Source organism: Tachyglossus aculeatus, chromosome 4, assembly GCF_015852505.1.
Source record: "Tachyglossus aculeatus isolate mTacAcu1 chromosome 4, mTacAcu1.pri, whole genome shotgun sequence".
NCBI classification, from domain to species: Eukaryota; Metazoa; Chordata; class Mammalia; order Monotremata; family Tachyglossidae; genus Tachyglossus; species Tachyglossus aculeatus.
The window spans coordinates 18412493-18435259 of record NC_052069.1 but is presented as its reverse complement, the minus strand read 5'-3'; the positions used below and the strand labels follow the sequence as shown (position 1 = coordinate 18435259).

General features: G+C 43.5%; 1 protein-coding gene across 2 annotated transcripts in view; it reads right to left on the bottom strand.

The window, feature by feature from the left end:
* The window catches only part of CC2D2A (coiled-coil and C2 domain containing 2A), a 185507-nt gene that overhangs the window by 20151 nt on the left and 142589 nt on the right, over positions 1 to 22767 (bottom strand). For both annotated transcript variants that reach the window (XM_038745219.1, XM_038745218.1), the window contains 3 exons: positions 19946 to 20122; positions 5078 to 5281; positions 3600 to 3689 (listed from right to left, as the gene is read on the bottom strand). In XM_038745219.1, coding sequence (XP_038601147.1) covers positions 3600 to 3689; positions 5078 to 5281; positions 19946 to 20122 — 471 coding nt within the window. The remainder of the gene's footprint in view (positions 1 to 3599; positions 3690 to 5077; positions 5282 to 19945; positions 20123 to 22767) is intronic.

Sequence of the window (22767 nt, the reverse complement as noted above, 5' to 3'; positions counted from 1 at the left end):
CCATTCATTCATTCAATCGTATTTATTGAGTGCTTACTGTGTGCAGAGCAATCAATCAATCAATCGTATTTATTGAGCGCTTACTGTGTGCAGAGCACTGGACTAAGCGCTTGGGAAGTACAAGTTGGCAACATATAGAGACAGTCCCTACCTAACAGTGGGCTCACAGTCTAAAAGAGCAATATAACAGGGAAAGTGCAATATAACAGTTGATAGACACGTTCCCTGCCCAGTCTAGAGGGCCTGACTACTTCATTATTACTTACTTCATTCTTACTGCATCATTCTTGTCAGCAAAGAAATAAGTCCATTCATTCATTCAATTGTATTTATTGAGCGCTTACTGTGTGCAGAGCACTGAACTAAATGCTTGGGAAAGTGCAATATAACAGTCGGTAGACACGTTCCCTGCCCTGTCTAGAGGGCCTGACTACTTCGTTATTACTTACTTCATTCTTACTGCGTCATTCTTGTCAGCAAGGAAATAAGTCCATTCATTCATTCAATCGTATTTATTGAGCGCTTACTGTGTGCAGAGCACTGTACTAAGCGCTTGGAAAGTACAATTCAGCAACAAATAGAGACGGTCCCTACGCAACAATGGGCTCACAGTCTAACCCATTTTTGACTCAGAGATTTTGGCCCAGTGGGTCTTATTTTCAACAGAGGCAGAAAGAAGTCTACGTTAGAGCCAGTGTTACAAATGAAATGTCTAAAGGTCAGTTGTCTAAAACAAAACAAAAAAACCCCCCTTTCAATCAATCAATCAATCATATTTATTGAGCATTTACTGTTTGCAGAGCACTGTACTAAGCGCTTGGGAAGTACAAGTTGGCAACATGTAGAGACAGTCCACATGATTAGGCCTTCATTTCTCCTATAAACCCTCTCTTCTGCATCACCTATGCACTTAGATCTGTATCTTCAATCAATCAATCAATCAATCAATCGTATTTATTGAGCGCTTACTGTGTGCAGAGCACTGTACTAAGCTCTTGGAAAGTACAATTCAGCAACAAATAGAGACGGTCCCTACGCAACAACGGGCTCACAGTCTAATCAATCAATCGTATTTATTGAGCGCTTACTATGTGCAGAGCACTGTACTAAGCGCTTACCCATTCTTGACTCAGATTTTGGCCCAGTGGGTCTTAATTTCAACAGAGGCAGAAAGAAGTGTACATTAGAGCCAGTGTTACAATGAAATGTCTAAAGGTCAGTTGTCTAAAACAAAACAAAAAAAAACCCCTTTCAATCAATCAATCAATCAATTGTATTTATTGAGCGTTTACTGTTTGCAGAGCACTGGACTAAGCGCCTGGGAAGTACAAGTTGGCAACATATAGAGACAGTCCACCTGATTAGGCCTTCATTTCTCCTATAAACCCTCTCTTCTGCATCACCTATGCACTTAGATCTGTATCTTCAATCAATCAATCAATCAATCAATCGTATTTATTGAGCGCTTCCTGTGTGCAGAGCACTGGACTAAGCGCTTGGGAAGTACAAGTTGGCAACATATAGAGACAGTCCCTACCCATCTGTGGGCTCACAGTCTAAAAGGGGGGGGGAACAGAGAACAAAACCAAACATACTAACAAAATAAAATAAATAGAATAGATATGTACAAGTAAGATAGATAAATAAATAAATAAATAAATAAATAAATAAATACAGTAAAAAATATGTACAAACATGTATCTTCTAAGCACTTGATACCCCACTCCCAATCCCACAGTACTTGTGCATATATCTCTATACTCTCTATACCATTTCCTCTACCTGTATTTTATTTTAATGCCTGTTTGCCCCTATAAGCTACGCTCCTGGTAGGCACGGAATGTGCCTATCTACTGTACTGTTCTCTCCTAAGCACGCAGTATGGTACTTGGGACACAGTAATAATAATAATGATAATTATAATGACAATGAGAAGAAGAAATAATAATAATAATGATGAGCACTGTGGTGTTTGTTAAGCCCTTATTATGCACCAATCACTATACTAAGGGCTGGGGTAGATAAAAGGTAATAATAATAATGCTGGCATTTATCTGAGAATGCTTAGAGAGGATCGAGAATGCATTTGAGCATTTATTTGAGAATGCTCGATCCTCGGCTTTAGAGAAACAGCGTGGCTCGGTGGAAACAGCATGGGCTTTGGACTCAGAGGTTGTGGGTTCAAATCCCGGCTCTGCCAACTGTCAGCTGTGTGACTTTGGGCAAGTCACTTAACTTCTCTGGGCCTCAGTGACCTCGTCTGTAAAATGGGGATTAAGAATGCGAGCCCCCCGTGGGACAACCTGACCGCCTTGCAACCTCCGCAGCGCTTAGAACAGTGCTTTGCACAGAGTAAGCGCTTAATAAATGCCATCATCATTATTATTATAAAGTGCTTACTATGTGCAAAGCACTGTTCTAAGCGCTGGATAATCAAGTCCCACAGGGGCTCCCAGTCTCAGTAGTAGGGAGAACAGGTAGCGAATCCCCATTTTGCAGGTGAGGGGACTGAGGCCCAGAGAAGTTATACGTGATTTGTCTGAAGTCACACAGCAGGTAAGTGGCGGGCATTCAATAACGACCACTGATCATCAACAATCCATCATTGGCAATGTCTAGTATTGCCACAGTTCCATTCATTACTCTATTCCATTTATTACTCTATTTATTTATTTTACTTGTACAAATCTATTGTATTTATTTTATTTTGTTAGTATGTTTGGTTTTGTTCTTGATCTCCCCCTTTTAGACTGTAAGCCCACTGTTGGGTAGGGACTGTCTCTATATGTTGCCCACTTGTACATCCCAAGCGCTTAGTCCAGTGCTCTGCACACAGTAAGCGCTCAATAAATATGATTGATTGATTGATTCAGCCAGCCTGTCTGCGAATTGTTCAAGCTCTAGGCATAGTCAAATGCCGAGCCTCACTGTCTCCTTCATTCCTTTCCGTCCCTCTTCCTTCCTTCTTCCCTGCCCTCGTCCTCCTTGTACTTTACCCCTTCCCAAGTAATTGCAGGGATTTGTTAATGACTGGCGAGTTTTGATTCTGGGACTCCAGGTTGCTTGCATTTATCCAACAACTGGACTCAACTGTTTGGGCTGGGAATCACTCATTCATTCATTCAATCGTATTTATTGATCGCTCACCCTACTAAGGAACTGGTTAAAGCCGCTTTTCTTGGAGAATTGGAGAACCACAGCAGCTAAGTCTGGTAAAAATGGCAGCAAATAATAATAATAATGGCATTTGTTCTAAGTGCTGGGGGGATACATGGTGATCAGGTTGTCCCACGTGGGGCTCACAATCCCCATTTTACAGTTGGGTAGGGACTGTCTCTATACGTTGCCAACTTGTACTTCCCAAGCGCTTAGTACAGTGCTCTGCACACCGTAAGCGCTCAATAAATACGATTGATTGATTGATTGAGGCACAGAGAAGTGAAGTGACTTGCGCAAAGTCACACAGCTGACAAGCGGCGGTGCCGGGATTAGAACCCATGACCTCCGGCTCCCAAGCCCCGGCTCTTTCCACTGAGCCACGCTTCTTCCCTTCTAACCCAGCTGAAACAAAACGAAACCAAAAAGTGATGATTACTTACCGCAGACGTGCTCCAGAGGTCACAGATGCCAGCAAAGGAAACGCTATCGGGCAAGAAAGGAATCAAAGCCACATATCTGGCCACCAACTCCTAAAAATCAAAACCAACCGTATTTATTATCTTGGCTCTCCGTGCTTCCTACAAGCGCTTCCAAACCCTGACAGTGAGTTATATCGTTGACACATAAATGTGTTGTAAAATGTAAACAGTCCCAATCAATTGAGAAATGCGCACATTCAAAGCTCTTTTCTTCAAGCTACTCATTCTGAACCTTTAGCATGTCTGGATGTGATTTGCTAATTATGGTCTAACTACTGTTACTTTACTGGACTACTGAGTAGGGCCATTTCCTGGAACATACTGCTCTGACGATTGCAGTGCAGTACTAGCTCCAATCTGCAGCTTACTCACTAGTATTAGTATCAGTAGTATTAGTAATTAGTAGTAATTAGTAGTATTAGTATTAGCATCAGTAGTATTCTGATGCTTTTGTGGAACGGTGGGCATTGGCTTCACGGTGTTGGGTGACCAAGTTCACTGTTTACACTCCTTACTACGGTTAACTTATTGAAAATTCAATTCATCCGGTGAAAGAGTCAACAAAATCAACCAATCGACGGCATTACTTTGTGAAGAGTGCTTAGTATTCATTCGTTCGTTCAATCGTATTTATTGAGCTCTTACTGTATGCAGAGCACTGTACTAAGCGCTTGGGAAGTACAAGTCGGCGACATACAGAGACGGTCCCTACCCAACAACGGGCTCACAGTCTAGAAGGAGGCCTTCCCAGACTGAGCCCCTTCCTTCCTCTCCCCCTCGTCCCCCTCTCCATCCCCCCATCTTACCTCCTTCCCTTCCCCACAGCACCTGTATATATGTATATATGTTTGTACATATTTATTACTCTATTTATCTGTTTATTTTACTTGTACATATCTATTCTATTTATTTTATTTTGCTAGTATGTTTGGTTTTGTTCTCTGTCTCCCCCTTTTAGACTGTGAGCCCACTGTTGGGTAGGGACTGTCTCTATATGTTGCCAACTTGGACTTCCCAAGCGCTTAGTACAGTGCTCTGCACACAGTAAGCGCTCAATAAATACGATTGATGATGATGACGATAGAAGGGGGAGACGCGACAAAACCAAACACGTGGACAGGTGGCAAGTCGTCAGAACAAATAGAATTAAGGCCAAATGCACATCATTAACAAATAAATAGAATGGTAAATATTTACAAGGAAAATAGAGTAATAAATCTGTACAAACATATATACAGGTGCTGTGGGGAGGGGAAGGAGGTAAGGGCGGTGGGGATGGGGAGGAGGAGAGGAAAAAGGGGGCTACACGCTTGACAGAGAATAACATAACAGAGGTGGTAGCCCCATTTTACCACCCACGAAGAGCTTATTGTCTAGAGATTGGATTTCTCATTCTAACTCCTGCTCACCAAGGCATCTCTGAGGATCAAAACACTTACGGCAGTTGCCTGCGCATTGTCAGGGTAGGCGTCGAGTAGCTCCTGAGGGGGGTTCAGAGGTCTGAGGTACCGCGTGATAAAAACCGTCTTCCCACTTATGTCAATTACGGTGGTAGGGCACGGTCGGTTTGGAAACTTCAAGGCACACTCGGCTTGAAACTTCTCTGCTGCTTGAAGTAACTTCTCATCTTCCTGAGTATCAAACTTCCAACAGAAATAGCACGAGTTTATACGCGGTTATATATACATTCTAGGCCGCCACAGAAATTCACATGCGAGACTGGAGCTGGCTGTGCATAGATTACGCGGAAGAGTCTGTCACCAGATTACAATGAGCATATGCTGTACAGATGGCAGATATTCTCCTTCGGTTGTGGAAAAACAGTTCTGCCGTTGGCGGAATCGAACAGGTAGGAAGGCATTTTCTGTCACCGCACCTCTGGAGGGTATTTTAAAAAACACAGAGTAGGGCTAAATTTTTTTCCCTTTATGATTACACTGAAATAAAATCTGTGAAAGTGTTGAAGATGCCACCTAATGAGACGCATAAATCCTACCGTTTTCATGGGTGCTACCTCTTGTAAGGCCCCGTGGAGAAGCAGCAAGGCTTAATGGACAGACCACAGGCAATCAATCAATCAATCGTATTTACTGAGCGCTTACTGTGTGCAGAGCACTGTACTAAGCGCTTGGGAAGTACAAATTGGCAACACATAGAGACAGTCCCTACCCAACGGTGGGCTCACAGTCTAAAAGGGGGAGACAGAGAACAGAACCAAACATACCAACAAAATAAAATAGGATAGAAATGTACAAGTAAAATAAATAAATAAATAGAGTAATAAATATATAATAATAATAATAATAATAATAATAATAATAATAATAATAAAACACCAGGCCTGGGAGTTCTTCCAATTGCTTGCTGTGTGAATTTGGAAAAGTCACTTCACTTCTCTGTGCCTCATTTCCCTCAACTGTAAAATGGGGATTAAGACTGTGGGCCCCATGTGGGACAACCTGATTACCCCAGTGCTTAGAACAGTGCTTGGCATATAGTACGTGCTGAACAAGTACCAATATTATTATTATTAATAAAATATCTAGGATAGGGAATGTTTATGGATTTATCCATGTAAACATCTTCCGAGACAAAACAAATTCTCTTCCAAAGCAACAATCACAGTGGGACTGTGAGCCCACTGTTGGATAGGGACCGTCTCTATATGTTGCCAACTTGTAAGCGGCCTCTGCCCCTCGTCCCCCCCTCCATCCCCCCATCTTACCCCCTTCCCTTCCCCACAGCACCTGTATATATGTATATATGTTTGTACATATTTATTCTATTTATTTATTTATTTTACTTGTACATATCTATTCTATTTATTTTATTTTGTTAGTATGTTTGGTTTTGTTTTCTGTCTCCCCCTTTTAGACTGTGAGCCCACTGTTGGGTAAGGACCGTCTCTATATGTTGCCAACTTGTACTTCCCAAGTGCTTAGTACAGTGCTCTGCACACAGTAAATGCTCAATAAATACGATTGATTGATTGATTGTACTTCCCAAGTGCTTAGTACAGTGCTCTGCACACAGTAAGCGCTCAATAAATACGACTGATTCTGCATCTCCATTAAAGTGGGACAGAGACAGGAACCACGGAACACTAGAATCCATTTAAAACTTTTACCCTAAATGCAACCGCCTTTCAGTCCTGACAGTTAGTGCTCAACAGACGCAACTGAGAATGAAACAGTAGCTCGGTCTCACCCAGATTATTTGCTAAAAACAGACGGCGGCGTTTAGTTTAAGCGTTCCAATTTGGTTTGAATACTCATTAGTTGCACCAACACCAAGATGAAAGTTGAAATCATTTCCCAGATTCCGTCTCCGTGGGAAAAGGTGCTACCTGGGGTCTGACTCACCACCCGTCACCATCATCATCATCAATCGTATTTATTGAGCGCTTACTGTGTGCAGAGCACTGTACTAAGCGCTTGGGAAGTCCAAATTGGCAACATATAGAGACAGTCCCTACCCAACAGTGGGCTCACAGTCTAAAAGGGGGAGACAAAACCAAACATACTAACAAAGTAAAATAAATAGAATAGATATGTACAAGTAAAATAAATAAATAAATAGAGTAATATATATGTACAAACATATATACATATATACAGGTGCTGTGGGGAAGGAAGGAGGTAAGATGGGGCCCTTCATATCATAGTACATATTTTTTACTCTATTTATTTATTTATTTATTTTATTTGTACATATCTATTCTATTTATTTTATTTTGTTAGTATGTTTGGTTTTGTTCTCTGTCTCCCCCTTTTAGACTGTGAGCCCACTGCTGGGTAGGGACTGTCTCTATATGTTGCCAATTTGTACTTCCCAAGCGCTTAGTACAGTGCTCTGCACATAGTAAGCACTCAATAAATACGATTGATGATGATGATGATGGGGGGGATGGAGAGGGGGAGGAGGGGGAGAGGAAGGAAGGGGCTCAGTCTGGGAAGGCCTCCTGGAGGAGGTGAGCTCTCAGCAGGGCCTTGAAGGGAGGAAGAGAGCTAGCTTGGCGGATGGGCAGAGGGATTGGGGGCATTCCAGGCCCGGGGGAGGACGTGGGCCGGGGGTCGACGGTGGGACAGGCGAGAACGAGGTACGGTGAGGAGGTGAGCGGCGGAGGAGCGGAGGGTGCGGGCTGGGCTGGAGAAGGAGAGAAGGGAGGTGAGGTAGGAGGGGGCGAGGGGATGCACAGCCTTGAAGCCAAGGGTGAGGAGTTTCTGCCTGATGCTCTAGGTGGGAAGGTGGCTCTAACAGCGTCGGGGCCGGTCACTCCATCCTGCGCGGATGGAGACCGCGGCAATCCCGCTGCCCTGCTCTACTCCCCCAAGATCTCGATATCCTACTCTGCAAGTGGCGGGTGCCAAGAAACAGAGAAGCAGTGTGGCTCAGTGGAAAGAGCCCGGGCTTTGGAGTCAGAGGTCATGGGTTCAGATCCCAGCTCTGCCAATTGTCAGCTGTGTGATTTTGGGCAAGCCACTTCACTTCTCTGTGCCTCAGTGACCTCATCTGTAAAATGGGGATTAAGACTGTGAGCCCCCCGTGGGACAACCTGATCACCTTGTAACCTCCCCAGCGCTCAGAACAGTGCTTTGCACAAAGTAAGCGCTTAATAAATACCATTATTATTATTATTACATCCGCAGTCTGGGGGGCAGAGGCAGCAGCAGCAATCAATCCAGCCATCGGATTTATGGAGCACTTACTGCGTGCAGAGCACCAGGCAGGGAGGGTATAATACAACAGAGTTGGTAGATGTGTTCCCTGACCATAAGGAGCTTACAGTCCAAGAGAAGCAGCGTGGCTCAGTGGAAAGAGCCCGGGCTTGGGAGTCAGAGGTCATGGGTTCGAATCCCAGCTCCGCCAGATGTCTGCTATGTGACCTTGGGGAGAAGTCACTGGTTACCTTAGAACAGTGCTTGGCACATAGTAAGCGCTTAACAAATACCATCATCCTTATTCTTCTTCTTATTATTATATGTGGGTTCTAATCCCAGCTCCGCCACATGTCTGCTGTGTGACCTTGGGCAAGTCACTTAACTTCTCTGTGCCTCAGTTACCTCATCCATTAAATGGGGATTAGGACTGTGAGCCCCACGTGGGACAACCTGATCACCTTGTATCCCCCCCCAGCGCTTAGAACAGTGCTTGGCACATAGTAAGCGCTTAACAAATACCATCATCCTTATTCTTCTTCTTATTATTATATGTGGGTTCTAAACCCAGCTCCGCCACATGTCTGCTGTGTGACCTTGGGCAAGTCACTTAACTTTTCTGTGCCTCAGTTACCTCATCTGTTAAATGGGGATGAAGACTGTGAGCCCCACGTGGGACAACCTGATCACCTTGTATCCCCCCCAGTGCTTAGAACAGTGCTTTGCACATAGTAAGCGCTTAACAAATGCCATCATTATTATTACAGTCTACAGTCTAGCCTAGCCCTGGGGAGCCAGGGGACACAGAATACACCCCCTACCAACCCCACGCCACAACTTTTTCCCCACCTTCTCTGTTCCATCTTTCCTTTGGCCCTCTTTCTCTCCTTTTTTCCCTTCTCCCACTTGGCCCCTTTCCCACTCCCTCTCTCAAATCAATCAATCCATCAACGAGCGCCTACTGTGTGCAGAGCACTGTACTAAGCACTTGGGAGAATGCAATAAACAGAGCTGCTCGGCCCGATCCCCGCCCACAAGGAGTTTCCAGTCTATAGGAGGAGACACGTATTAAAATAGATTAGGGATGGGGCAACAGTAGAGTATAAGAGTATTTATATAGGTCTTGCGGGACTGGGATGAGTCTCATGATCAATCAATCAATCAATCGTATTTATTGAGCGCTTACTGTGTGCAGAGCACTGTACTAAGTGCTTGGGATGTCCAAGTTGGCAACATCTAGAGACGGTTCCTACCCAACAGCAGGCTCACAGTCTAGAAGGGGGAGACAGAGAACAAAACCAAACATACTAACAAAATAAAATAAATAGAATAGATATGGACAAGTAAAATAAATAAATAGAGTAATTACTATGTACAAACATATATACAGGTAATGATGCTGAAGGGGTCCGCAGTTAAATTCATAGTCGACACAGAGAGGGTCCTTCACCCTTTCCCATTCTCTTTCTCCCCCTAATTTTTCCCCTCCTTTTCTTCCTTTTTCTTTCTCCCCCCTCTCCTCTCTCTGTCCCCATCACTCCCACCCACCTAAAGTGACTAAATGTAGGGAAATTATTTTTTTATATTAGTGTCTGTCTCTCCCCCTCTAGACTACAAGCTCATAGATGGAAGGGAACATGTCTACTATGTTATATTGCACTCTCACAAGCACTTGGTACAATACTCTGCACACAGAAAGCGCTCAATAAATACCGTTGATTGATGGATAGAATTAATACTCATACCTTCTATCACCACTCAGCACAGCAACGGAGCCGTGAATAGGAAAGGCAATTTTTCTTTGTGGACTGGGAACAAGTCCCTTCTTTGTTTTGTACTTCCCAAGTCAAGTGGACACTCGATAAAGATTAATACTAATCAATCAATAGTATTCTTTGAGCTTTGACCTTGGGCATACCCAAGTTTCTGGAACCCATCTAGGCAGAAACGGTCCCTGTGGTATCATTATCAATCGTATTTATTGAGCGCTTACTGTGTGTCATCCTATACCCAGTGAGTGCTCAATAAATATGACTCATTGACCGATCCAGGGGGTTAAGCAAACACTTCAAGAAGATGAAATAACTTTTAGTCCTCTGAAGTAACTTTTACTACATGGGGGTCATGTTTTACAGAAATATACTCTAGAAATATCGTCTAGACTGTGAGCCCACTGTTGGGTAGGGACCGTCTCTATATGTTGCCCACTTGTACTTCCCAAGCGCTTAGTACAGTGCTCCGCACACAGTAAGCGCTCAATAAATACCATTGATTGATCGATCCTCGTGGACATAAATAGTTAATGCAGTTTCCAAAAACACTAATTTTCCCCAAGGGGCAGTTTATGACCGAAAGAATGTGATGCTTTATGAATTAATCTTAAGCAAAACTAATAAATTCACGATTGGACACAATCGTTGGCTGTCATCATTTTTCCTTTTGGAAATGCGATTTTTTGAAAAATCAAATGAAGATATCAACTTTTTAATTAAATGAAGAGATCAACTTTTAACTGAAATCAAACAACATTTTGCATAGTAAGGTTTAAAGGGGCTTGACAGACATCAGGTCCTGTATGGTTCACAGCTAGAAGAGGAAATCAATACACTTTAGAGAAAGTCTAAGTATGAAATCTGAATAAATGCTAGAAACAAATACTGGCTGATTTAGAATAAAAAGAAACAATCGGTACCTTCTTCAGCATTTCACTCATCTATTAGAGCCAGGAAGGAAATGAAGAGAAGGGAAAACAAAACAGGCAACAAATAATGCATTAACAAAGAAATGAATAATAAAAAAGGAAATATTTCGAGTTCCTAACAAGACCAGTACAGTTTAACAGACCAACATTCCGAAGAGAAATCTAGCTATCATTCTAGATTTTAAAACATTTTCAGTGTAATTTTAAACTACCTATAAAACATTTGCCTGGTACCCACACTAATTTGGAGAAGCAGTGTAGTCTAGTAGAAGAGCATAGAACTAAGAGTCAGAAAACCTGAGTTCTAATCCCAGCTTCACCACATTTTCTGAGTGACCTTGACCAAGTCATTTAACTTCTCTAAGCCTCAGTTTCCTTATCGGTAAAATGGGGATTAAATTTCTGTTCTTTCCTCCCTTTAAACTGTGAGTTTCCTATGGTACTGAGAAGCAATGTGACAGTGGACAGAGCATGGGCTTGGGAGACAGAGGTCATGGGTTCCAATCCTGACTCTGCCACTTGTCAGCTGTGTGACTTTGGGCAAGACACTTAACTTCTCTGTGCCTCAGTTACCTTATCTGTAAAATGGGGATTAAGACTGTGAGCCCCAGTGGGACAACCTGATTACCTTCTATCTACCCCAGAGCTTAGAACAGTGCTTGGCACATAGTAAGTATTTAACAAATACCATTATTATTATTATTATTATTATTATTGTTATTATTATTATTATTATTGTATTTGTTAAGTGCTTACTATGTGCCAAGCACTGTTCTAATTGCTGGGGTGGATACAAGGTAATCAGGTTGGACGCAGACCCTGTCCCCAGTGGGGCTCACAGTCTCAATCCCCGTTTTACAGATGACAGAGTTTACAGAGGTAACTGAGGCACAGAGAGGTGAAGGGACTTTCCCAAGATCACACAGCAGACAAGATAGAACCAGGATTAGAACCCACATCCTCTGAGTCCCAGGCCTGTGCTCTTTCCACTAGGCCACACTGCTTCCATATGGACTGTGTCTAATCCAACTGCACTATTTCTACCCCAAGGCATGGCACATTGTGAGCAGTTAAAGAATAGCACAGATATTTATTATTATTATTATTATTATTATTATTATTATTATTATTATTATTATTATCATTGGGCAAAGTTCCAATTGGCCTCTCCTGGAAATGCCTTAAATGGGGAAAATGCCTAAAACTCTAAGCACAGACAAGTGGTTGTTTTGAGATTTATTTTTCCTGAATAATCCAAGCATTTATATAACAAGCTTTGTCACACAATCCACCTGATGTATTTTTTTTAATGGCATTTATTAAGTGCTTACTATCAATCAGTCGTATTTATTGAGCGCTTACTGTGTGCAGAGCACTGTACTAAGCGCTTGGGAAGTCCAAGTTGGCAACATATAGAGATGGTCCCTACCCAACAGTGGGCTCACAGTCTAAAAGGAGGAGACAGAGAACAAAACCAAACAAGGGGCCAAGCACTGTTCTAAGCGCTGAGGGGGATACAAGGTAATCAGGCTGTCCCCTGGGGGGGCTCCCAGTCTTCATCCCCATTTTCCAGATGAGGGAACTGAGGCCCAGAGAAGTGAAGTGACTTGCCCGAAGTCACACAGCTGACAAGTGGCAGAGCCGGCATCTGACTCTAATAATAACAAATAACAAATAATGGGATTTGTTAAATACTTACTATGTGCCAAGCACTGTTCTAAGTCACACGGCTGACAAGTGGCAGAGTCAGGATTAGAACCCATGACCTCTGACTCCAAAGCCCGGGCTCTATCCACTGAGCCACGCTGCTTCTCTGAGTCGATGCCCCCGTCAGCCTTCAGCATCAGAAACAGTTCAAATTTCATATCCGTCAATACAGTATTTCTCCAAAAATATGACTAACAAACCACAGCCACAATGGGGCAGCCAAATGCTGAGAATAGGCAATATTAGCAAAGCGCTTTTGACGTGGAGAACTAAGAAAAGGAATGAAAATCCAAAACTGATGAAAAGTACGGATTCCGTGACCTGTTGAAACACAATCAAAAGCCGTCAAAAGGCCTCCGTCTAGACCACAAGTAAGCTAGTCGTGAGTGCCCGGACTGAGGACCTGGGTCCTAATCAATCAGTCAATCGTATTTATTGAGCGCTTACTGTGTGCAGAGCACTGGACTAATCATCACCAATCGTATTGAGCGCTTACTGTGTGCAGAGCACTGGACTAAGCGCTTGGGAAGTACAAATTGGCAACATAGAGAGACAGTCCCTGCCCAACAGTGGGCTCACAGTCTAATCCTAATCCCAGCTCTGCCATTTGCCTGCTGTATAACGTCGGGCAAGTCACTTCATTCACTTCTCCGGGCCTCAGTTCCCTCATCTGGGCTATATGGAGGAGGGGGAAAGGAAGGAGGGGGCTCAGTCTGGGAAGGCCTCCTGGAGGAGGTGAGCTCTCAGTAGGGCCTTGAAGGGAGGAGGAAGAGAGCTAGCTTGGCGGATGGGCGGAGGGATTGGGGACATTCCAGGCCCGGGGGAGGACGTGGGCCGGGGCTCGATGGCGGGACTGGCGAGAACGAGGTACGGTGAGGAGGTTAGCGGCAGAGGAGCGGAGGGTGCGGGCTGGGCAGCCTCCTCCAGGAAGCCTTCCCAGACTGAGCCCCCTCCTTCCTCTCCCCCTCCCATCCCCCCGCCTTACCTCCTTCCCTTCCCCACAGCACCTGTATCTATGTATATATGTTTGTACGGATTTATTACTCTATTTATTTTACTCGTACATATCCTATTTATTTTATTTTGTTAATATGTTTGGTTTTGTTCTCTGTCTCCCCCTTCTAGACTGTGAGCCCGTTGTTGGGTAGGAACTGTCCCTATATGTTGCCAACTTGGACTTCCCAAGCGCTTAGTACGGTGCTCTGCACGCAGTCGGCGCTCAATAAATACGATCGATTGATTGATTGGGCTGGAGAAGGAGAGAAGGGTGGTGAGGTAGGAGGGGGCGAGGGGATGGACGGCCTTGAAGCCCAGGGGGAGGAGTTTTTGCCTGCTATAGGGGGATTGAGACTGTGAGCCCCATGAGGGGCAGGGATTGTGTCCAACCCGATTTGCTCAATCCAACCCAGTGACTAGTACAGTGCCTGGCATACCGTAAGTGCTTAACAAATACCACAGTTATTATTATTAGTGAGTAAGCAGCATGGCCCAGTGGAAAGAGCCCGGGCTTTGGAGTCAGAGGTCCTGGGTTCAAATCCCGGCTCCGCCACTTGGCAGCTGTGTGACTTTGGGCAAGTCACTTAACTTCTCTGGGCCTCAGTTACCTCATCTGTAAAAATGGGGATTAAGACTGTGAGTCCCGCATGGGACTACCTGATCACCTTGTAACCCCCACCCCCAGCGCTTAGAACAGTGCTTTGCACATAGTAAGCGCTTAATAAGTGCCATTATTATTATTATTATTATTATTATTATTATTATTATTATTTGCACCTACAAAATGGGGATATGGACATGGACTGTGTCCCACCTGATTAGCCTGTATTCACCCCAGTACTTGAGACAGTGCCTGGTACATCATCATCATCATCAATCGTATTTATTGAGCGCTTACTATGTGCAGAGCACTGTACTAAGCGCTTGGGAAGTACAAATTGGCAACAGATAGAGACGGTCCCTACCCAACAGTGGGCTCACAGTCTAAAAGGGGGAGACAGAGAACAAAACCAAACATACTGACAAAATAAAATAAATAGAATAGATATGTACAAGTAAAATAAATAAATGAATAAATAGAGTAATAAATACGTACAAACATATATACACATATACAGGTGCTGTGGGGAAGGGAAGGAGGTAAGATGGGGGATGGAGAGGGGGACGAGGGGGAGAGGAAGGAAGGGGCTCAGTCTGGGAAGGCCTCCTGGAGGAGGTGAGCTCTCAAATGCCACACACACACACACACACACACACACACACACACACACCAATCAATCGTATTTATTGAGCGCTTACTGTGTGAAGAGCGCTGTACTAAGCGCTTGGGAAGTACAAGTTGGCAACATATAGAGACAGTCCCTATCCAACAGTGGGCTCACAGTCTAGATGAAAGCTCATTTTGGACAGGGAACATGTCTCCCAACTCTGTTGTATTTTACTCTCCCAAGCACTAAGTACAGTGCTCTGCACACAGAAAGCGCTCACTAAATACTACTGATGATTAATAGATTTAAGTTTACCTCAGCCATCCCACCGTCGAACAAAAAATCTGGAATGTTTCTTCTCCTAACAGGGTACTTATATTCCTTCTTACCACTTGTAAAGCAGAATAGCGGAAACAACAGTTTCCTTTGCTTTTGAGCTAATTTCCTGACAAAATGTACTTGCTTCCTTTTCACTGTTGAGAAATGGCACGGCTTGGGGGCTACAACACGAGCTTGGGAGTCAGGAAGACTGGGGTTCTAATCCTGACTTTGCCACCTGTCTGCTGTTGTGACCCTGGGCAAGTCACTTCACTTCTCTATGCCTCAGTTACCTCCTCTGTAAAATGGGGATTAAGGCTGTGCTTGAGAAGCAGCCTGGCTCAGTGGAAAGAGCCCGGGCTTTGGAGTCAGAGGTCATGGGTTCGAATCCCGGCTCCACCACATGTCTGCTGTGTGACCTCGGGCAAGTCACTTCACTCCTCTATGCCTCAGTTACCTCCTCTGTAAAATGGGGATTAAGGCTGTGCTTGAGAAGCAGCGCGGCTCAGTGGAAAGAGCCCGGGCTTTGGAGTCAGAGGTCATGGGGTGGAATCCCGGCTCCACCACATGTCTGCTGTGTGACCTTGGGCAAGTCACTTCACTTCTCTGAGCCTCGGTTACCTCATCTGGAAAAAATGGGGATTAAAACTGTGAGCCCCCCATGGGACAACCTTGATCACCTTGTATCCCCCCGGCGCTTAGAACAGTGCTTTGCACATAGTAAGCGCTTAACAAATGCCATCATCATCATCATGTAGGGACAGAGACTGTGTTGAACCCGATCTGCTTGTATTCACCCCAGTGTTTACTACAGCACCTGGCACACAGTAAGCACTCAACAAATACCACAATTATTATTACTACTGCAATATGCCTTTATGCCCGGGTGGCAGAGAACCAGTGGCAAAGAACATGGGAGCAAGCTTTCCTCGTCAGACAGTTCTCATCTACATCTTGGTCCCCCCCACCAAATGAGAGTCTTGTACTTCCCAAGCGCTTAGTACAGTGCTCTGCACACAGTAAGCGCTCAATAAATACGATTGATGATGATGAGTCCCCTCATGCTCTTCAGTCGGCACACAACTCCCACAGTTAGCCTTTGGCTGCTTAGTGCGGCAATGAACCCAGATAGAAATTTAATAACAAATGTTATTTGTTGTTGATTTAACTTGATCCATACTCTGTTAGCCTGGTGGATAGAACAAGGGTCCGGGCGTCAGAAGGACCTGGGTTCTAATCCCGTCTCCGCCATTTGTCCACTGTGTGACCTTGGGCAACTTACTTAACTTCTCTAAACCTCAGTTACCTCCTCTGGAAAATGGGGATGAAGACTGTGAGACCCATGTGGACGGGGACTGTGTCCAACCCGATTTGCTTCCATCCACTCCGGCGCTTAGTACGGTGCCTGGCACATAGTAAGCGCTTAATTATTAGTATCATCATTAATATATATGATATATACGTCAGTTACCTCCCCTGGAAAATGGGGATGAAGACTGTGAGGCCCATGTGGACGGGGACTGTGTCCAACCCGATTTGCTTCCATCCACCCCGGCGCTTAGTACGGTGCCTGGCACATAGTAAGCGCTTAATTATTAGTATCATCATTAATATATAATATATGATAAATACGTCAGTTACCTCATCTGGAAAATGGGGATGAAGACTGTGAGGCCCATGTGGACGGGGACGGTGTTCAACCCGATTTGCTTCCATCCACCCCGGCGCTTAGTATGGTGCCTGGCACATAGTAAGCGCTTAATTATTAGTATCATCATTAATATATAATATATGATATATACGTCAGTTACCTCATCTGGAAAATGGGGATGAAGACTGTGAGGCCCATGTGGACGGGGACTGTGTCCAACCCGATTTGCTTCCATCCACCCCGGCGCTTAGTACGATGCCTGGCACATAGTAAGCGCTTAATTATTAGTATCATCATTAATATATAGATATATACGTCAGTTACCTCATCTGGAAAATGGGGATGAAGACTGTGAGGCCCATGTGGATGGGACTGTGTCCAACCCGATTTGCTTCCATCCACCCCGGCGCTTAGTATGGTGCCTGGCACATAGTAAGTGCTTAATTATTAGTATCATCATTAATATATAATATATGATATATACGTATTATATATAATACACTATAGTATAAAGTTAAATATATTCTGTATTATATATGATAACTAATTCAAGATATTGATTAAAAGCCCAGAGAGGCAGATGCATCCTGTCCATCTTGTACATATGTATATATGTTTCTACATATTTATTACTCTATGTATTTATTTTACCTGTACATATCTATTCTATTTATTTTATTTTGCTAGTATGTTTGGTTTTGTTCTCTGTCTCCCCCTTTTAGACTGTGAGCCCACTGTTGGGTAGGGACTGTCTCGATATGTTGCCAACTTGTACTTCCCAAGCGCTTAGTCCAGTGCTCTGCACACAGTAAGCGTTCAATAAATACAACTGATTGATTGATTGATCCTATTACACCAATGTTCTTGACCACTGACACACTGAATAATGCGCCCGTAAAGAGCAAAGAGACCAAAAGAGTTCATGGCTCTGTTTTCAGGGACAAAGTGTGCAGGGAATTTTCCCTCCAAAACTCACGTGGGCAGTTTTTACCACTCACAATGTCATCCTCATAGCAAAGGACAACTCTATTCATAGGACGAAATAATTATACAGATTAACCGGCAGCCATTTGCCACTTGGAAAAACAAGAAATCACCGTCACCTCTAAATTCTTCAGCACAATTTCAAGTTCTTCACCAAAATCGGATTCTACACTGCTACACAATCTTCCTTACCTCGTTTGCTGCCTCATCCAGACACAAAGACTGTTTCAGATATTTGTAGCCTTAAAGGGGTTAAAGTTTATGGGTTACTTTGGCTATTCTTCCAAAAAACACTGTTTACGCTGGCTATTCCTGTTACTTTCTTTTACAGCATCCGTTTGCTGAATCTTCAGAACAGATGTCTTATTCCTTTCTATCCTGTTTCACCTCAAATTCTGGCTGAAGCCAACTAATTATTATTCTTCCTGAAATCAAGGAAAATAGGTAACAGAGGAATTAATCAACCCCTTAAAGTCACAACATTCTTTCCTTATTTTACTTAGTGATACGCTGATATATTTGTGATACAATAGTAATGTGTTTCTATAGCATTTTCTCTAGAATTTCTTCACGTGTTCTCACACGTATCGACCCAGTTGGATCTATAGCACCCCATGGAAGTTAGCAAAAACATCAAAACTCTTAAAAAGAAAAAAAAAACATTTTTAACACAAATCATCATCAATCGTATTTATTGAGCGCTTACTGTGTGCGGAGCACTGTACTAAGCGCTTGGGAAGTACAAGTTGGCAACATATAGAGACGGTCCCTACCCAACAGTCACAAGAAATTATTTATGAAACCCATCTTTTGATAATCAGCACTTCAATTGTCATTCAAGAACAAAGGCTGATTAGAAGCTTAATTAACCAATCACATTTATTTTTCTTATTTTACTTACTAATTTCATTAATGAGTCTTATTTATCAATCACTTTTCTTTTTCTAGTAAGCCCCAAATTAAACCCTTACATTAATAAAGCAAGGTGTAGGAAGTATCCTCTTTGCTTTTTGTTAACGGAAACGATTCACTCATTCAATTGGATTTATTGAGCGCTTACTGTGTGCAGAGCACTGTACTAAGCGCTTGGAAAGTACAGTTCATGATGGGAAAGTCACACAGGCATGACTTCCAGTTCCAAACGAAAAAAGCAACACTGTGTAAACCTTTCTCTTCCTATGCCACTTCAGCCGCACTTGGAAACCAATGGCCTGTGGCAGTTCTTCATTCCCATTTTAGAAAGAAAATGAGGAGAGAGGCTTAAACTAAAAGATGAGGTGTTTGGATTTGATAATGTTGATTTATGTTGCCAACTTGTACTTCCCAAGCGCTTAGTACAGTGCTCTGCACACAGTAAGTGCTCAATAAATACGATTGATTGATTGATAAGAAAAAGGATTTCCTTGCAAGAGAGTTAAACCCTATCGGGGTAACTGAGGGAGACTGCAGAATCTCTTTCTCTGGAAAACTTTTAAAAATAAGATAGGCCGCTCTAGGGAAGCCTGCCTGAATTCATACCGAATACACTAACTCCTTCAGGTTCCTTATATGTTGCCAACTTGTACTTCCCAAGCGCTTAGTACAGTGCTCTGCACACAGTAAGCGCTCAATAAATACGATTGATTGATTGATTGATTTTAGTGTTAGGATTCTATCCTATACACGTGTGTCTCTGAGAAACACAGGAAAAAACGTCGCTCAGAGACATGCCTTGGCGATCCAGTTTGTGGTACGGAATCTTACTTTCTTCCATCATATATTACATATACGGAGAGAATTTCCCCAAGTCCTGGAAGCTAATTGTTTGATTTCATTGGTACGTTAAATTTTGTGGGTGGAAAGCAAATATAAGCCGATTCTTTTCACACAGTAATGGGTTGTAGTCAATTAAAACGTTACATCAAACACATAGGTTTTAGAAAACTAGAGTAATGACACAGAGCAGAGTTTTACACACACACATATTTTTGTATACACACACACACATATACATTATGTCAATATCACAGTTTATCATCCAATACAATTAAAAATCTATATACAATGATGTCATGATAATCCAAACCAAACTTGAAATCGGTTACCTTTTCACGGACAGACTCCCCGGGTACAAGCTGAGGTTCAATAGTGATAAATAATGTGATATACGAGCCTTCACTCAGGCTTCGGATAAAATCGTAGCCCCGCTCGTTAACCAGGCCCCGCTCTTTACTGTAGCCCAGGAGAACTGGGGGAATGTCAATTTTAAATGTGCCATCAATCTATAAGAAAAAGAGGACTCAGTCAACAGTTTCAGCAAATGCTATAAGAATCATTTATAAGTCATTTGAAAGTCAGCCTTACCTCCATGGCTCCCTCCAGATATCGCCCCACGTTCCTCCTACCATTTTTTTTTCCAAAGTTCTCGAAAGAGATGCTTACACCCGCTATCTCCATTTCCTTTCCTCCAACTCTCTCCTCCATCCCCTCCAATCTGGTTTCCTTCACTCCACAGCAACAGCCCTCTCTAAGTAATAACAATGATAATAATAATGATGTTGGCATTTATTAAGCGCTTACTATGTGCAAAGCACTGTTCTAAGCGCCGGGGAGGTTACAAGGTGATCCCATGGGGGGCTCACAGTCTTCACCCCCATTTTACAGATGAGGTCACTGAGGCACAGAGAAGTTAAGTGACTTGCCCAAAGTCACACAGCTGACAGTTGGTGAAGCTGGGATGTGAACCCATGACTTCTGACTCCAAAGCCCGGGCTCTTTCCACTGAGCCACGCGGCTTCTCACAGAACGAGAGCCCAGCCCTTTTCCCCAGTGCTCCTTTACTTCTGGTTACGGCTGTGAGTAGTGTGATGACACTCAAACAGCTTTATTTATTATTATTATTACTATTATTATTATATTATACCATTCTATTTATATAATAATAATAATAATAATAATAATAATAATAATAATAGTATTGGTTAAGCGCTTACTATGTGCCAAGCACTGTTCTAAGCGCTGGGGGAAATACAAGGTAATCAGGTTGTCCCACATGGGGCTCACAGTCTCAGTCTCCATTTTCCAGATGAGGTAACTGAGGCCCAGAGAAGTGAAGTGACTTGCCCAAAGTCACACAGCAGACAGGTGGCGGAGCCGGGATTAGAACCCACATATAATATCATCATCATCATCATCATCAATCGTATTTATTGAGCGCTTACTGTGTGCAGAGCACTGTACTAAGCGCTTGGGAAGTCCAAGTTGGCAACATATAGAGACAGTCCCTACCCAACAGTGGGCTCACAGTCTAAAAGGGGGAGACAGAGAACAAAACCAAACATACTAACAAAATAAAATAAATAGAATAGATATGTACAAGTAAAATAAAAAATAAATAAATAGAGTAATAAATATGTACAAACATATATACATATATATACAGGTGCTGTGGGGAAGGGAAGGAGGTAGGATGGGGGGATGGAGAGGGGGACGAGGGGGAGAGGAATAATAAATAATAAGGATGATGGTATTTGTTAAGTGCTTACTATGTGCCAAGCACTGTTCTAAGGTAACCAGTGACTTCTCCCCAAATCATTCATTCATTCAATCATATTTACTGAGTGCTCACTGTGTGCAGAGCACTGTACTCAGCACTTGGGAGAGTACGATACAACAATAAACGGACACATTCTCTGCCCACAACGAGCTTACAGTCTACAGGAGGGGGGACGGACATTAAGATAAATAAATAAATTACAGCTATGCACTTCAGTGCCGCGGGGCTGGGAGGGGCGAAGAACAAAGGGAGCAAGTCAGGATGATGCAGGAGGAAGTGGGAGAAGAGGAAAGGGAGGCTGAATCAGGGAAGGCCTCTTGGAGGAGATATGTCTTCATTAAGGCTTTGAATGCGAGGAGAGTAATTGTGTGTCGGATATGAGAAAAGAGGGGATTCCAGGTCAAAGGCAGGACCTTTTAGACTGTGAGCCCACTGTTGGGTAGGGACTGTCTCTATATGTTGCCAACTTGTACTTCCCAAGCGCTTAGTACAGTGCTCTGCACACAGTAAGCGCTCAATAAATACGATTGATGATGATGATGATGACGTGGGTGAGAGGTTGGCAGCAAGACAGATGAGATCGAGTGAGAAGGTTAGCACTAGAGGAGCAAAGTGTGCGGGCTGGGATGTAGGAGAGTAGCGAGATGAGGTAGGAGGGGACAAGGGGATTCAGTGCTTTGAAGTCAATGGTGAGAAGTTCTTGTATGCTGTGGAGGTGGATGGGCATCCACTGCAGTGTTTTGGGGAGTGGGGAGACATGTCCTGAACATTTCTGTAGAAATCTGAAGGCCTCTCCTCTATCCTAACCCTCCTAGACCTCTCAATCAATCAATCGTATTTATTGAGCGCTCACTGTGTGCAGAGCACTGTACTAAGCGCTTGGGAAGTACAAGTTGGCAACATATAGAGACAGTCCCTACCCAACAGTGGGCTCTCAGCCACCTTAGACACTGTCGACCACCCCCTTGTCCTTGAAACTTTACCCAAACTTGGATTCACTGACACCGTCCTCTCTTGGTTCTCCTCCTATCTCTCCAACTGCTCCTTCTCAAGTCTCTTTTGTTGACTCCTCCTCTGCCTCCTGCCCTGACAGTGGGTGTCCTTCAAAGCTCAGTTCTAGATCCCCTTCCATTCTCCATCCCCACCCTCTCCCTCTGGGGTAAGCTCCCCTCTGGACTGCAAGCTCACTGCGGGCAGGGAATGAGCCAGTTTATTGTTACATTTTACTCTCCCAAGCACGCTCCAGACTGACTGCCTGGAGAACTCATTCATCATCATCATCATCATCAATCGTATTTATTGAGCGCTTACTGTGTGCAGAGCACTGTACTAAGCGCTTGGGAAGTACAAGTTGGCAACATATAGAGACGG